Source organism: Macaca thibetana, chromosome 12, assembly GCF_024542745.1.
Source record: "Macaca thibetana thibetana isolate TM-01 chromosome 12, ASM2454274v1, whole genome shotgun sequence".
Classification (NCBI taxonomy): Eukaryota; Metazoa; Chordata; class Mammalia; order Primates; family Cercopithecidae; genus Macaca; species Macaca thibetana.
The window spans coordinates 46,994,864-47,013,240 of NC_065589.1; the positions used below are offsets into that span (position 1 = coordinate 46,994,864).

At 35.8% G+C, this 18,377-nt stretch overlaps 1 protein-coding gene across 1 annotated transcript in view; it reads left to right on the forward strand.

Annotated features, from left to right (window-relative positions):
* The window catches only part of DNAH7 (dynein axonemal heavy chain 7), a 341,486-nt gene that overhangs the window by 175,053 nt on the left and 148,056 nt on the right, over nt 1-18,377 (forward strand). The window contains 4 exon segments of the mRNA XM_050752319.1: nt 4,307-4,519; nt 7,027-7,125; nt 9,593-9,841; nt 13,029-13,178. Coding sequence (XP_050608276.1) covers nt 4,307-4,519; nt 7,027-7,125; nt 9,593-9,841; nt 13,029-13,178 — 711 coding nt within the window.

Below are 18,377 nucleotides of genomic sequence, written 5' to 3' on the forward strand. Positions count from 1 at the left end.
CCCTTGCCACATCTTGCTGCTCCCTGCCTTCTTTCTTCTCCCATGTGTCTCATTGCAATAGTTGACTTGGCATCAATTTCTTCTCTATTGAAATTCACTCTAATGAATTCCCCATCACAGTGCTACCAGTGTTGTCTGTCAAAAGAAATCGAATCATATAATCTTCAACTTTAAAAAACTTCTGGGCTCCTTTTTGTCTGTGGACTAAAGTTCAGATTTCTTAGTACAATCTATAAGAGCCTTGGCATGAGGACTCAGTTACATCTATCCTGCCATTTCCCTGCCTCTGTCTGTTGCACTGGGCCTCACTAGCCTCTGAAGGTCCCTTGCCTTTCTACATGCTGTTTTCTCTCTCAAGTGCTCCGCTAGGCCGCCACTTTACTGTCTGACAAATTAATGCTCATCCTTTAAACTAGCAGTGAACACTAAATATATATACGATTCAGATCTGACCTTCTGGGTGAAGTCCCTGGACTTGGCTGAGGTTTATAGCTGAATCCTATAATGTGCATGTCCGTGGGTTCTTCAGGGACTCTTCCATTAGGAGGAGTCTACTTGTAATTCCTGAGGCTTGAGTGATGGATTCTGTTTCTCCAGTTGTCATTGCCTTCTCTCTGCCTGGATCTCTGTGGTCGACTCCATGTAAACTTCACTGTTGGAGAGCTCTCACTCTGCCGGGAGGTATGTAGGGCAGGACTTACAGAGCTTCAGTGTGGGCCTTCTTTGTTGTGTACCACTCATAAATCCTTTTCCCAACAACCCCTGGGTATTAATCCTGCTACCACAGGTCACTATCCTTTTTCAGACATGAGTCAGGCACCAGTCCATATCTCCCAAAATGCAGGAATATCTACCAAGCTCTCACAGAACTTGGGTGTAGTGAGGAGGGTTGTGGGAACTCAGAGCATAACGACAGCTCCCTTCAAAAGAAATATTTTCACAACTCCTTCCTCTCTCAAATATTTTGTCATCTACCAGTAGATGAGAGGGTTCGAGGTTGTAGACATTTCCTTTGTAAATTTTGTATGTTGAGAAGATCATACTCACTGTAGTAACTGATGTGTCATATCATGCGGAAAGAGTCCCATTTTGACATCCTGTTACATTTAGACAATCTGCATAATAAAGCAGTTTCTTAAATACATCTTCACTTTAGGGAAGCTATATTTTAGATTTAAACTATTCTGAAGAATCAGTAGTCAATGATCATTTTAGAATAGTTGGCTAGATCGCTTCTCAGCCTTTTGGCTAAGATCAAGTGTAGAATAGTTTTCTAGAAGCCACTGTAAAATAGACACATTCTAGATCTCCTAGTGTCACAAAGCCAATGAAGTGATACATAGCTTTTCAGAGTATATGTAGGATGAAACACTAATAGTATTGAGGAGAAAAAAACAAAGTAGATCCTAAGTCCTCCATTTCATTCAACTAAAATCAAGCTTGTTCCTGAACAGATCAAAATATTTTTAAAATCGATTTGCATTTTCTTAAAAATAAATGGTAAAAAGTTATTGCTTGAATTTTTTCTATTGTACCAATATGTAGTCTTTTGAAAGCATGCTCCAGAAAGTATACACATTTCCTTATGTACCACCCTCCTTCTTCCACCAGTAGAGCAGAAGCAGTAGAACAGCTATTCTTGATCATTTGTTTTTGTTGAGATAAACATGAAGATTATGTTCACATCGATTACATGCACTGGAATTTACTCAGGTCTTGGCATGTTACCTGGATCTGTACCCTCTTTGTTTTCACACTCAACAAACTATGTCACTGGTTAAGCTAGAATCCAATTTAATTTTTTTAACAAAGCACTAAATTATCTTCAAACTTACTGCTATTACCAACAGATTATTTCTGGTATATCCAGAATCAAACCACAGTATATCTGTGTGCTGCACAACCTGTTTGGGAATCACTGGTTTAGGCTTAAAAAATATTTCATTCAGGATGCTTTTCATTGTGTTAAGTATCATTGTTTAATCGTTGGTAGAGGACTCCTAATAAATGGAATATCATGATACCCCTTGACACTTCTTTACTTCACTTTATTTTTTGTTCTGCTAATCAGAAATATGTCTGCTTCACCATTTTCCACAACCATATGACTAACAGTGCTAAGAGGTGAATAGGATATTTGTGAAGTAACTAGGGTGGTCAAAGGGAAACCTATAACACACAGTCCTGAATGTTGACCTCAAACTAGTAGTAATTTGGGATATTGTAGAAAAACTTTATCACCCTAACCCCGTTGACTGGCTGACTGATTTGTTAATTCAGTCATTCTCTCTTTTATTCTTTAAAAAAGTCGTTGTTGAGAACCTACCCCTTAAAAGAGATACCAAGTGTATAGCAATTCTCGTGCTCTTTTTTTCCTCATGTGTGTAGTGGTTCGAACACTTGCTTAAGCATTTTTATTTCAAGTTATTTGCTCAAATTTTTTAAACATTTTATTCTTTCCATTCTTTAATGGTAACCTTATTGATAAAATAGCAGCACTATAGCCTCTAGCTAGTAATTAACACAACACATTAGAAGGATCTTACTTGATACAAATTTTCGAATTGTTCTCAACTTAGAAGAGTTATAACAGATCATTTAAGCAAGATGTTCTTATTTTCTTTCTACCGAGTTTTTGGTAATTCAACTAATTCCCAGAATGTATTTATGAACTGACTACGATTGTCATTCACTAGAATAACTTCTTTTTCCCTTAGAATATTATTGTTTTCCATATTTTGTACAAGCAAGTCATGTTTTAATACATAAGCTGTTGAAATGAGTCCTCATACACCCTAATATTCTACACCTAAATTCTTATTTATTCTTTTACTTACCATCATATAACATCATATAAGCTCAGTATTTTAAATACTGAGGTTCTGTTTACTTACCATCATATAACATCATATAATCTCAGTATTTTAAATATCATGAGAAAAAGTTATCTTTACAATTTGTAAAATTGATTTATCTCTATTAATAATTATCTATTACTTATTTCCAGTTTTCTTTCCTTTATTATGCTTGCTGAAAGACTGACACTGTGACTTCAGATCCAAAAAAGTTTAAAATATCTCAAAATGGATCATTTATCTAACACTAACATAATCTGGTAAACCCTAGATTATACAATTAAGTAGATCCCCGTAGAGCCTTGCTTGAAGCCCACTTTCCCAACAGGGGGACACTCAGCAGCCCAGATGAGAAACCCAAATTTGAACATCCTGGGAGAGTCTGAGGTTCCGTAACATGTTGCTTCCCATGAAGAATATAATGTATTTGAAATTGAAATTGAACACTTAGGTGAAAGAGAATTGATACAAAAAGCTAATGATATATTTATTATATAACCACAACAGAAATTTGATTTTTAAAGTTGCTTTTTATCTATATGATTTGAACATTAAAATTTATTTTATTTTATATTTTTAGAAGCCAGGAATTTGTCTGTTTATTTGTTTACTTTTTAAACTTCCAGGTCAATGATGTTTTTATTGAGGTATGATTGACAAATAAACATCATACATATTTAAGGTATACAATGCAATGTTTTGCTATACATATACATTGTGTAACAATACCCCTAATCAAGCCAATCAACTTACCCACCACCTCATGTATATACTTTTTCTATTTTCTTTCTGTTAAGTAGATCTTAACATTTAAGGTCTACTCTCTTAGCAAATTTCAAGAATACAATACATTATTATTAATGGACTATGAACATTAAAATGTAAAGCTATTGTAGAAAAGGTATAAAGTCATAACATTATGAAATAAAGAGCATGATTATCTTTACAGTGGTCTTTTTAATTTTGTGAACTCTTTACACATTTTTGCTTTTTAAAATTATTCTTAATTGACATATAATAATTGTGTATATTTATTGAGTAGAGAGTGATATTTTGATGCATGTAAATGATGTGTAATGATCAAATCAGGGTATAGTGTATCTGTCACCTCAAATATTTATTTCTTTGTGTTGGAAACATTCAAATTCTTCTCTTTTAGCTATTTAAAAATATAGAATAAATTATTTTTAACTATAATCACCCCACAGTGCTATAGTACGCTAGAATTTATTTCTTTTATGTACCTGAAATTTTGCATTTGTTAACCAGCCTCTCCCTATTGCCCCACCTCACCTTTCCCAGCCTCTAGTTACCACTATTTTACTCTCTACTTTTAGGAGACAAACTTTGTTAGCTTCCACATATTAGTGAGAACATGTGGTATTCATCTTTCTGGGCCTAGCTTATTTTATGATGATCCTTTTAAAAGTAACTTTTCTACATACCCATAGGCTCTGTTTCGCACAGTAGCAATGATGGTGCCTGATTATGCCATGATTGCTGAAATAGTCCTGTACTCCTGTGGGTTTGTCACTGCTCGGCCACTGTCAGTAAAAATTGTGGCTACGTATCGCTTGTGTTCAGAACAGTTGTCATCTCAACATCACTACGACTATGGAATGAGAGCCGTGAAGTCAGTTCTTACTGCTGCTGGGAATCTGAAGGTAGAGAACACAAATATTTCTTACTTGTAAATTTCCTATTTGTAAATTTCCAGCCTAATGGATCTTCACAGAGTTCCAATAACTTGTTGGTTTCATTAATTGATTGAAAAAAATCAATTATTACACCAAAAATATATTATCTTGTACACATGAAAAAAGAAATTTTATAATGATTTGTAAAACCTTACACATGTAATTCTTAGTGATTTGAGTTCTGTTTCATTAATGAGATACTACCAAGGAATAAAATTGCTTACTCCTGAGAAATGTTTTGAATGCTCTCAGTCTATATAAATGTATAAACAAATATAGCATTAAATGAAATAAGTATAATTAATAAATATCCACAAAAGACTCTAAATATTGTCACTTACTATAATTACACAATTGCAGCCAACTGTGGACTAGCAGTAATAGATTTGCAGTATGATGTTTACCTTCAAAATAGTCTAAATTGTAACTGTAATATATGAAAGCCCAAATACTTTAAGCTTTGGTTGACTTTTCATTGAGAGTATATTGTAGAACCATGAAATATAACTGTACATTAGTTCTTTATGAAATCAAGATAGGCTTAGTTAATAGCAAAATGCAAAATGTGACCTTGGAGCTTCAAATTTTTCACATTCATGATTTGTAGGAGATACAGATTTTAAATTATATCCTATGTGATTAAGAACAATAGGATGCATTTTTATCTTCCATAATAACGTTATCAAGAATTCTGATATATAGTAGTGATATTCTGTTTCACATTAGCCTGACATAACTTCAAGTCATTGTTTTTCGCAGTAAATAAAAGGGACTAGAGGCAACAATTTGTATTAAGTTGGCATGTCAGGATTAGATTGTGGTCAGATAGTGGGAAGGATAATGCATTGTCCTAGTGTATGTCATCACTGAAATCTTGACTATGGAATTGAGCTATTAAAGTTATGCAGCAAAGGAATCCTGCAAATACATCCTATCATTCTTTTTCAAAGCTAATATAGACTTGTTGAATGTTTTGGCCTGAATATTTTGAAGCTTGTTTCTGTTATAGCAAGAAACAATTTAAGCATTTGCTTTAAAATAATAGCCTCTCAAAGAACAAAAGAGACTCTGACACTTCATAATTTATGTACAGTTAGATTGATCCAAAAACAAAATCCAGATCAACAGGACATGCTCCGTCATTGGAGAACTCGAGACTCAGAGACTGACTCTGACTGCCAGGCATCACACACTTTGTAAGGCTGAAGCTAATTAAGTAGCAACATGGCATTTATTAGGCAGAGAGATTCTAGAGAAAAGGGAGAGGGTTCTGGAAAATTATATGCATGGTGGTAGGAGAAGCTTTGGAGTGAGATGTTGAATAATGTATTAAAGGTGGAAGAAATAATTCTGAGTTTGGATTTTTGTTAATTCATGTGAACATTGCTATAGGTATGAGTAACACGTTCAGAGTTCAGCCAGATTTGTAGTACACTTTGGGTATACCACAAATGTTTTGGAATCTAATGTGAGTTTTCTTAAACACACTTTATTAAACTAACTTAGCATGTGACACCAGCCCTCTCCACTCTCTGTGTGGAACTTGCTAACACGTGGCATTCTGGGCGTGCAGCCAGCAGCATCCCCTGCCCTTCCACTTCCGCTTCTGTCAGATGAGCTGCATTCCTTACTCAGAGCCGGTTTGCTTTTTCTTGAACCTTTTTGAAGCCACTTGGATACATTACTGTTACTATGTCATCTAACTGCGTGGTGGGAAAACTGATTATATATAAGCATAAAAAGAAGGAATTTTTTTTCTGTGAAAACTAAGTTCATATTTAAGAAAGATTCAATAAAGATAAAATGCTGAAATTTTGACTTTGAATAAGATGTTGATAAGAAATGTGTATAAAACGGAAGAAAAATTAAAAATGTATCAGGCTGATATACTTAAATTGTATTATAAGTATCTTTGAAGAGCAGTAACCTCTTTAAAAAACAAAAACAGAACACAGCAAGATAGAGTAGATGATGTGTTATTGATGTGGCTTTTGGAAAAAAAAATGGTGCCTAACTCTATACTCAGAGAAAAGGCCTTGGCATCAAAATATGGGCAAATGAGTGAATGTTTATATGTTTTAAATTTAAATGCATCTTTTCAAAATGATTGCCCACTTTTAATAATTTTCATTCGACCAATATACTGCTAGTCGTGAATACATGTAGAGAACAAGCAAGCTCTACCCAATACAAGGGATGGCAGCTGCCAAACTATATTTAATTCATGTTAGTACCTCTTAGCATATCTGTGAAAAGGTAGGTAGTTTAACCTGGGTTTTTATTATAAACTAGTAAAAAAAATACAACAAGTTTAAATGTCAGTTTCTAAAATGGATAACAATTCTATATAATGAAAGAAGAGCTGCATTTGTTTAAATTGAGTACAGGGTCTGTATGTTTGTGTGTATGTGAACACGAAGGGGTTGGGTGCTGTTAGCAGATGCAGATATCCTCATGAGTGTGTTTTTTTTTAGCTGAAATATCCAAATGAAAATGAAGAAATTTTGCTGCTTAGATCTATCATTGATGTAAATCTGCCAAAATTTTTATCCCATGATTTACCACTCTTTGAGGTAAGAACATTCATTATCCCAATGTATCAAAACTCTTATAATAATGTATTTATCACATGTCTAAGGTTGTGAAGCTCCCACTATGGAAAAAAATGACACAGTGCAGAGAAACATAGATAATTCCATATTTTATTTGAAGTGTGTTTAGCTAGCTTTTTCACTTTGAGAACTTTCAACAACTTGGGATTTTAAAATAGTATTTTTAAGTTTGTTACTGCAGAAAATAATGAGCACACGAAAGTTACAAAATATTTGCTTTATATTCCACTAGAATGTAGGCTCCGTAAAGAAAAATAATTGGTCTAACACACCACTGAATCCCTAGCACAGTATCAATAATAGTAAATGTTTTTTCAACTAATGACTGAAGAAATAAAATAGATAAATATGCTTAATTTCCTTAAAAGAATGAGATGACTTTTATGAAATTGTTTTTCATGATAAGAACTAAGCTTAATAATCTTGTTATAATTTAAGATTGTGAGTATTGAGAGGAAGTATTAGAATAATGATTAAAGTTTTCATAATATCCTTTGGTGTCATTCTTTTCCTCTTCTCCATACCAAGTAGAAGAACTCAGAGGGGTAGTGAGCTCCTCCTAAATGTTAGATGTTGGACTAACTTGCACTGTCTTGGAATTCAGGCAGTTAGCTAGCAGTATGTTACATATTTCCAGATACAGGAATCTAGTTTCATTCTTCTGCATATACTTATCCAGTTTTCCTAGCACTGAAGACACTGTTATGTCATGGGGAAGGGGAGAAGAGATGCTGTTGCTAGTATTGGCCAGTGTCATTAGCTACTGATGGCAACCGTGCATGTCTCATCATTCTGAAAAGAGCTTTACTTAGTATTTAGAGTTGACATGCAAATACATTATGGAGCAAATTAACAAGGAAAGAGTTCAGATTTTCTCACTAAAGTTTTCCCTCAATTTGTTTGGTACTAGTGCACTGTACAGATTTTCCAGGAGTAAAAGCTATGTTTATTTTCAGAATATGGAAATATACCTCACTAGATGTATTGTCATGCAGTTGTATATTCATTCAGCAAATATTTATTAAGCAGTGTTTCTCAAGTGGCGGTGAGGAGTGAAGTCAACTTGCTTCTACGCTGCCATTTTTGAACTAGAAGTCAGGAGTCCAACTTTTTAACTTAAAAATAACATGAAACTAAATGTAAAACCTCAAGCTCTAAAATTTCTAGCAGAAAACCTTTGTGACTTTGTGTTAGACAAAGATTACTTAAGTACAATACCAACAACACAATCCATAAAAGAATACATTGACAAAATGGAAAAAAAAAAAAAAACTGCTCTTTGAAAGACACATAAGAAAATGAAAGACAAGCTGCAGATTAGGAAAAATATAAACATTTGGCCTAAGCACAGGTAAAGAAGTTACTCACTGGAAAACACAAATTGAAACCGTAACAAAATATCACTACACAGCATGTTAAAATTTAAGACGGATCATACCTGATATTGGAACTCATACATGACTGGAGGAACATGACATAGTACAACCACTTTAGAAAACAGTTAAGCAGTTTCTTAAAATGTTCAACACCTATCCACCATATTCAGGTATTCCATGTCTCAGTATTCACCCAAGGGAAATGAAAGCATTTGTTCATACAAAGTCATACACAAATGCTTGTAGTCACTTTATTTGTAATAGCCTAAAGCTGGAACAATGAAAATGTGTGTCAATAAGTGAATGGATTTAAAAACTGTAGCACTTTGTTGCAATGAAATATCACTCAGCAAAAAAAAAAAAAAAAAAAAAGAATAAACTATTGATACCTGCTGTGACATGTATGAATCTCAAAATATTTGTGCCATGTGAAAGAAGCCAGAAGGAAAAAGTAGTATGCATGTGGTCTAATTTCATTTATGTTAAAGTCTAGACAATGCAAATAAAAATAGTAACCAAAAACAGATAAGTGGCAATCTGGGGAGGGGGGTAGGAGGCAACAAGGAGAGGAGGGAAAGAGGATTACAAAAGATTACAGGAAACTTTTGGGGAGTGACGGATATGTTAATTATCTTGGTTATTTATTTTGACAGTTTTACTTATGAAATTTTATACTTTAAAATACTGCGACCTATAGTCCCAGCTACCCAGGAGGCTGACGTAGGATGTGGTTTGAGCGTGGGAGGTGGAGGCTGCAGTGAGCCATGATCGTGCCACTGCACTCCAGCCTGGGCGACAGAGCCAGACCCTGTCTCAAACAAACGAAACCAAAACAAAAACTGTTCGCAAAACGAACATGTAAGGATCACAATTTAAAAATTAAAAAAAAAAAAAGAAAAAAATACAGGTTTGTGTATGTGAACTATTCCTCTATAAAGCTGTTAAAAAAATTGTTGCACTATTATTATCTAATGGCCCTATTTCCATCAATACAAAATATGTGTACTTAATATAAATATAAAATGTAAATCCTTGAAATCATCTATCATCAGGGAATTACTTCGGATTTGTTTCCTGGGGTAAAATTACCAAAACCAGATTATAATGATTTGCTGGCAGCTATCAAAGACAACTGTGCCTCCATGAATTTGCAAATGACCACATTCTTTTCCGAGAAGATTCTTCAAGTATATGAAATGATGATTGTGCGTCATGGTTTCATGATTGTTGGAGAACCATTTGGAGGAAAAACTAGTGCATACCGCGTCTTAGCTGGAGCACTAAATGATATATGTGAAAAGGTAAGTATATTATTAATGCATTAATTTATTTATAATTGACTTTGTGCAAGGCAGAATGTACCATTATTTTAAAAGATGCTTTCAATGTGGCAACTTAAAATCATGAGAAAAATGAGTCAAAGAGAAAATAAAGTTTTAGAAAAGTAAAATGAAGCAAATAGGAAGTTCATATGAAGGGTATGCTGCAAACTTGCTTTCAACCTTTTATTTCTTTTTTTAAAAAATTATTAAAGTAATACATGTCTCTTGTAGAAAAAAAGTCTGAAAACAGAAAAATTTGAAGGTTTTCCTGTACTATTTTCAGAGGAGTCTTTTTTATTTTCTAGATAGATTTGTAATGCAAGCTTCTGTTATTGGCTGCTAGTGGTATTGAACTGAAATATGTGTGTGTGTGCATATATGCACACATATATAATGACTCATTCAGAATTCTTATACACATCACATTTTGATTGACTTTGAAATGCTGAAGGAATGGGGCTGTTTTAAATTCTTCAACTAATATTGTATTTTTGTTTACCTCTCCTTATAGATATTTCAAATAGTTTTCACTTTATAAATTTCAGTGTTCATATCCTGTATGAGATTTGTGATGATTGTATCTTTACTTGAGGAGTCTCCCCTTCAATCAATATAAAATTACTTACTTTTCTGTTATTTGTTGTGATCTACTTTGTCTAATTTCAATATTGCTACCCCTACTTTCTCCCTGTATGTATATTTGCCCATGTCATTAATCATATCCTTGGGTGTCACTGTGATTTACTTTCTATAGAGAATAAATAGCTTGATTTTTGTTTTCTGCAGGTCCGTGGTCTTTATCTTTTCAAAGATAAGTTTAAAATCATTTGTATTGATTGTCCAGACTGATATGCTACTTATTCCTGCCATCTGTTTCTTCTGCTTTTACACTTCCATGCTATTTTGTTTCTTTACTTCCCTTCTGTTTTTTCTTCCAGTTTTTCACTTCTTACTTGTCTTCTGCATTCTTTATCTTGTTTATTGCTCATTTGTATTTTTCCTGTTTTGTTATTTTATTGTCATAGGAACTGATCTTTTATATGTGTACATATATAAAATAAAGTCTCCAAAAGAACCCAACAGGTCACTGCTCAGAGTAGGAGATGAAGATGTGAGCATGTATTCCGGTCCACTTGTAAAGTCTAAATGGCTCATTTTCAGGGAATTCTAAGGGTGACATTGTGATTATGTCATAGGGCAGTCTTCCTTAGCCACCATAAGCAAGCTATAGCTTCACACTAGCCTTGCTCCGTTTAGGATAAAAACTTTTCTTTGGTGACAGCAACTTTGTTCTGATTAAGAAGATAATAGAGATTTCCTATACTTCTTAATTTAGGAAGATACATTGTTATCGCCTTCCTGAGTACACAAAAGAAAGCAAAGATACTGAAATTGTTTTATTGTTTTAAGATAACTATTCTGGGCCAGGCGCAGTGGCTCACGCCTGTAATCCCAGCAGTTTGGGAGGCTGAGGTGGGCGGATCACAAGGTCAGGAGATTGAGACCATCCTGGCTAACACGGTGAAACCCCGTCTCTACTAAAAATACAAAAATTAGCTGGACATGGTGGCGGGCGCCTGTAGTCCCAGCTACTCAGGAGGCTGAGGCAGGAGAATGTCGTGAACCCAGGAGGCGGAGCTTGCAGTGGGCTAAGATCGTGCCACTGCACTCCAGCCTGGGCAACAGAGCCAGAAGATTACTATTCTTCTGGGAGTGGTGGCTCTTTCCTGTAATCTTGGCCCTTTGGGAGGCCAAGACAGGCAGATCACTTGAGCCCAGGAGTTCTAGACCAGCCTGGATAAAATGGTGAAACCCTGTTCCTACTTTTAAAAAGCCCAAAAACTTAGCTGGGTGTGGTGACGTGTGCCACGTATAGTCCCAGCTACTCAGGAGGCTGAGGTTCAGAGAGGACCACTTGAGCCCAGGAGGCAGAGGCTGCAGTGAGCCGAGATTGCGCCACTGCACTCCAGCCTGGGTGACAGAGTGAGAGCCTGTCTCAAAAGAAAAAGAAAAAAAAAAAGCTTAATATTCTCACCATTTTTTTTCCCCCGTTTGGTAGTTTGTGTCCCAAGCTTGGGAGTGCCAGGCAGAAGGCAATGTTAGAAAGAGTTGAACTTGTTATGTTTTTATGTATAAAAAATAAATGATTGCCAATAGGTGGAGCACAGAGGATTTTTAGGGGAGTTAAAGTGTTCTGTTTGGTACTATAATGGGGGATAATGATACCACACACTTGGCAAAACCCATATAATTATGCAACACAAAGAGTGAACGTTTAGTGTAAACTGTGGACTTTAGTTAATAGTAATACATTAATATGAATTCATCAGCCGTAACAATTTACCACACCAATTCAGGATGTTAATAATAAGGAAAACTGTTGTGTCTGGGTGGTGGAGAGAGTATCTGGAATCTTTGTACTTTCTGCTGAATTTTTCTGTAAGCCTTTTTTTAAAAAGCCAATTAATTAAAAAAAAAAAAAAAAAAAAGCTTATGTCCAAAGGGCATTAATGTCTCTTATAATGCCATAGACCAGCTTTCAGGGTTTTGGGTAAAATTGACAATTTATCAAACTTAACTTTTTCACTCCACAAGAAATAGCTATTTCTCTGTATTTAGATCTTTTAATTTTCTCTCAGAGGTTGTTTTGTAGCAGTCAGCAAATTACAGTACATGGGCCAAATTCAGCCCCAAGCCTTTTTTTGGAATGCCAATAAACTTAGAATAGTGTTAACATTTTAAACATTTGTTAATTAAAAAAAAAGAAAAACATAGAAGAATATGTGGCGGACCATATGAAACTTGCAAAGCCTATAATATTTACCATCTTATCCTTTACAGGAGAATTTGCCAACCTATTTTGTAGTTTAGGAAATATAGATTTGCACAACATTTGCTAATTTCTCCCTAAGTATGTCGTGAGCTTTTAAATACTATTGTGAATGTTTTTTAAATTTTATTTTTCAGTTGTTCATTAGCATTGTGTGTAGATAATACAATTGATTTTATATATTGACCTTGTATGCTGGAACCTTGTCAAATTCACTACTTACTTCTGACACTTTCTTTGTAGATTCCTTAGGATTTTCTATATACACAATAATGTTTTCTATGAATAAAGACAGTATTCTTTGCATAAAAAATGTTTGATTTTTTTTTCATTAAGGGGCTAATGGAAGAAAACAGAGTTCAAATAACTGTTTTAAATCCTAAGTCTGTCACCATGGGCCAACTGTACGGACAGTTTGATTTAGTGTCCCATGAATGGTCCGATGGGGTCCTTGCTGTCAGTTTTAGAGCATTTGCTTCTTCAGTGGTAAGTTCTAACATTTTCACATGCATATCTTAAAAGGTTAAGATATTTATTTCTGACAAATTTCTTTTTTCCAAGCAAACTAATTGTATATATAAATTAAGATATTTATTTAAAACACAGTACTGGATATTCTAGCAGTATTTCTGTGAAAAAATAAAATGTCAGCACCTACAAAAATGCCAGAGACCAAGCTCCTTTGCCCTGGAGGCATACAGAAGAGAGGGTAGGAAAAACAAAAGGACGGGGCAAAGTATTTCTGGTTATTTTCTCTGAAGTGAGATGAACTAGAAATGAGAACATCTGAATGACTTGATCCTTTTGCCTCTTCAGTAATGTTCTTCCTTCACCCACTCTTTGGGCTGCTGCTATTGTCATGCCCGCTAATTGTTAGATACACACCAATGTTTAGAGAAGAAATTGCACACCTTTGCAAAATGATGTCTTAAAGTTCCCACACTTTTCCTTTAGCATATTAGGAAGACAATGACTGCCTTGTGGAAAGCAGAGGAGGTAAGTGGAATGCCGGTTGCCACTGGCTGTGAATGGAGAGTGGGCACTTACCTACTCCTGGCTTATTCTGCTGCCCACCCTCATGAAAAGAATCCACAGACCAATGCATGTTAACTTGGTTGCCATATTTTATTTTATTTATTTATTTTTTTTATTGTACTTTAAGTTCTAGGGTACATGTGCACAACATGCAGGTTTGTTACATATGTATACTTGTGCCATGTTGGTGTGCTGCACCCATCAACTCATCAGCACCATCAACTCGTCATTTACATCAGGTATAACTCCCAATGCAATCCTTCCCCCCTCCCCCCTCCCCATAATAGGCCCTGATGTGTGATGTTCCCCTTCCAGAGTCCAAGTGATCTCATTGTTCAATTCCCACCTATGAGTGAGAACATGCAGTGTTTGGGTGTTTGATTTTTGGTTCTTGCGATAGTTTGCTGAGAATGATGGTTTCCAGCTGCATCCATGTCCCTACAAAGGACACAAACTCATCCTTTTTTATGGCTGCATAGTATTCCATGGTGTATATGTGCCACATTTTCTTAATCCAGTCTGTCACTGATGGACATTTGGGTTGATTCCAAGTCTTTGCTATTGTGAATAGTGCTGCAATAAACATATGTGTGCATGTGTCTTTATAGCAGCATGATTTATAATCCTTTGGGTATATACCCAGTAATGGGATGGCTGGGTCATATGGTATTTCTAGTTCTAGATCCTTGAGGAATCACCACACTGTTTCCCACAATGGTTGAACCAGTTTACAGTCCCACCAACAGTGTAAAAGTGTTCCTATTTCTCCACATCCTCTCCAGCACCTGTTGTTTCCTGACTTCTTAATGATTGCCATTCTAACTGGTGTGAGATGGTATCTCATTGTGGTTTTGATTTGCATTTCTCTGATGGCCAGTGATGATGAGCATTTTTTCATGTACCTGTTGGCTGTATGAATGTCTTCTTTTGAAAAATGTCTGTTCATACCCTTTGCCCACTTTTTGATAGGGTTGTTTGTTTTTTTCTTGTAAATTTGTTTGAGTTCTTTGTAGGTTCTGGATATTAGCCCCTTTGTCAGATGAGTAGATTGCAAAATTTTCTCCCATTCTGTAGGTTGCCTGTTCACTCCGATGGTAGTTTATTTTGCTGTGCAGAAGCTCTTTAGTTTAATTAGATCCCATTTGTCAATTTTGGCTTTTGTTGCCATTGCTTTTGGTGTTTTAGACATGAAGTCCTTGCCCATGCCTGTGTCCTGAATGCTATTACCTAGGTTTTCTTCTAGGGTTTTTATGGTTTTAGGTCTAACATTTAAGTCTCTTATCCATCTTGAATTAATTTTCGTATAAGGAGTAAGGAAAGGATCCAGTTTCAGCTTTCTACTTATGGCTAGCCAATTTTCACAGCACCATTTATTAAATAGGAAATCCTTTCCCCATTTCTTGTTTTTGTCAGGTTTGTCAAAGATCAGATGGCTGTAGATGTGTGGTATTATTTCTGAGGGTTCTGTTCTGTTCCATTGGTCTATATCTCTGTTTTGGTACCAGTACCATGCTGTTTTGGTTACTGTAGCCTTGTAGTATAGTTTGAAGTCAGGTAGTGTGATGCCTCCAGCTTTGTTCTTTTGACTTAGGATCGTCTTGGCAATGCGGGCTCTTTTTTAGTTCCATATGAACTTTGAAGCAGTTTTTTCCAATTCTGTGAAGAAAGTCATTGGTAGCTTGATGGGAATGGCGTTGAATCTATAAATTACCTTGGGCAGTATGGCCATTTTCACGATATTGATTCTTCCTATCCATGAGCATGGTATGTTCTTCCATTTGTTTGTGTCCTCTTTTATTTTGTTGATCAGTAGTTTGTAGTTCTCCTTGAAGAGGTCCTTCACATCCCTTGTAAATTGGATTCCTAGGTATTTTATTCTCTTTGAAGCAATTGTGAGAGGAAGTTCATTCCTGATTTGGCTCTCTGTTTGTCTGTTACTGGTGTATAAGAATGCTTGTGATTTTTGCACATTGATTTTGTATCCTGAGACTTTGCTGAAGTTGCTTACCAGCTTAAGGAGATTTTGGGCTGAGACAATGGGATTTTCTAAATATATAGTCATGTCATCTGCAAACAGGGACAATTTGACTTCCTCTTTTCCTAACTGAATACCCTTTATTTCTTTCTCTTGCCTGATTGCCCTGGCCAGAACTTCCAACACTATGTTGAATAGGAATGGTGAGAGAGGGCATCCCTGTCTTGTGCCAGTTTTCAAGGGGAATGCTTCCAGGTTTTGCCCGTTCAGTATGCTATTGGCTGTGGGTTTGTCATAAATAGCTCTTATTATTTTGAGATATGTTCCATCAATACCGAATTTATTGAGAAATTTTAGCATGAAGGGCTGTTGAATTTTGTCAAAGGCCTTTTCTGCATCTATTGAGATAATCATGTGGTTTTTGTCTTTGGTTCTGTTTATATGATGGATTATGTTTACTGATTTGCATATATTGAAGCAGCCTTGCATCTCAGGGGTGAAGCCCACTTGATCATGGTGGATAAGCTTTTAGATGTGCTGCTGGATTCAGTTTGCCAGTATTTTATTGAGGATTTTTGCATCGATGTTCATCAGGGATATTGGTCTAAAATTCTCTTTTTTTGTTGTGTCTCTGCCAGGCTTTGGTATCAGGATGATGTTGGCCTCATAAAATGAGTTAGGGAGGATTCCCTCTTTTTCTATTGATTGGAAGAGTTTCAGAAGGAATGGTACCAGCTCCTCCTTGTACCTCTGGTAGAATTTGGCTGTGAATCCGTCTGATCCTGGACTTTTTTTGGTTGGTAGGCTATGAATTATTTCCTCAATTTCAGAGCCTGCTATTGGTCTATTCAGGGATTCAACTTCTTCCTGGTTTAGTCTTGTGAGAGTGTAAGTGTCCAGGAAATTATCCATTTCTTCTAGGTTTTCTAGTTTATTTGCGTAGAGGTGTTTATAGTATTCTCTGATGGTAGTTTGTATTTCTGTGGGGTCGGTGGTGATATCCCCTTTATCATTTTTTATTGCATCTATTTGATTCTTCTCTCTTTTCTTCTTTATTAGTCTTGCTAGTGGTCTGTCAATTTTGTTGTTCTTTTCAAAAAACCAACTCCTGGATTCATTGATTTTTTGGATGATTTTTTTTGTCTCTATCTCCTTCAGTTCTGCTCTGATCTTAGTTATTTCTTGCCTTCTGCTAGCTTTTGAATGTGTTTGCTCTTGCTTCTCTAGTTCTTTTAATTGTGATGTTAGGGTGTCAATTTTAGATCTTTCCTGCTTTCTCTTGTGGGCATTTAGTGCTATAAATTTCCATCTCCACACTGCTTTAAAAGTGTCCCAGAGATTCTGGTATGTTGTATCTTTGTTCTCATTGGTTTCAAAGAACATCTTTATTTCTGCCTTCATTTTGTTATGTACCCAGTAGTCATTCAGGAGCAGGTTGTTCAGTTTCCATGTAGTTGAGTGGTTTTGATTGATTTTCTTAGTCCTGAGTTCTAGTTTGATTGCACTGTGGTCTGAGAGACAGTTTGTTATAATTTCTGTTCTTGTACATTTGCTGAGGAGTGCTTTAGTTCCAACTATGTGCTCAATTTTGGAATAAGTGCGATGTGGTGCTGAGAAGAATGTATATTCTGTTGATTTGGGGTGGAGAGTTCTGTAGATGTCTTTTAGGGCCCCTTGGTGCAGAGTTGAGTTCAATTCCTGGATATCCTTGTTAACTTTCTGTCTCATTGATCTGTCTAATGTTGACAGTGGGGTATTAAAGTCTCCCATTATTATTGTATGGGAGTCTAAGTCTCTTTGTAAATCTGTAAGGGCTTGCTTTATGAATCTGGGTGCTCCTGTATTGGGCGCATATTTATTTAGGACAGTAAGCTCTTCCTGTTGAATTGATCCCTTTACCATTATGTAATGGCCTTTGTCTCTTTTGATCTTTGTTGGTTTAAAGTCTGTTTTATCAGAGACTAGGATTGCAACCCCTGCTTTTTTTTGTTCTCCATTTGCTTGGTAGATCTTCCTCCATCCCTTTATTTTGAGCCTATGTATGTCTCTGCGTGTGAGATGGGTCTCCTGAATACAGCAAAGTGATGGGTCTTGACTCTTTATCCAATTTGCCAGTCTGTGTCTTTTAATTGGACTATTTAGTCCATTTACACTTAAGGTTAATATTGTTATGTGTGAACTTGATCCTGTCATTGTGATATTAGGTGGTTATTTTGTTCGTTAGTTGATGCAGTTTCTTCCTAGCATCGATGGTCTTTACATTTTGGCATGTTTTTGCAACGGCTGGTACTGGTTGTTCCTTTCCATGTTTAGTGCTTCCTTCAGGATCTCTTGTAGGGCCGGCCTGGTGGTGACAAAATCTCTAAGCATTTACTTGTCTGTAAGGGATTTTATTTCTCCTTCACTTATGAAGCTTAGTTTGGCTGGATATGAAATTCTGGGTTGAAAATTCTTTTCTTTAAGAATGTTGAATATTGGCCCCCACTCTCTTCTGGCTTGGAGAGTTTCTGCCGAGAGATCTGCTGTTAGTCTGATGGGCTTCCCTTTGTGGGTAACCCGACCTTTCTCTCTGGCCGCCCTTAACATTTTTTCCTTCATTTCAACTTTGGTGAATCTGACAATTATGTGTCTTGGAGTTGCTCTTCTCGAGGAGTATCTTTGTGGTGTTCTTTGTA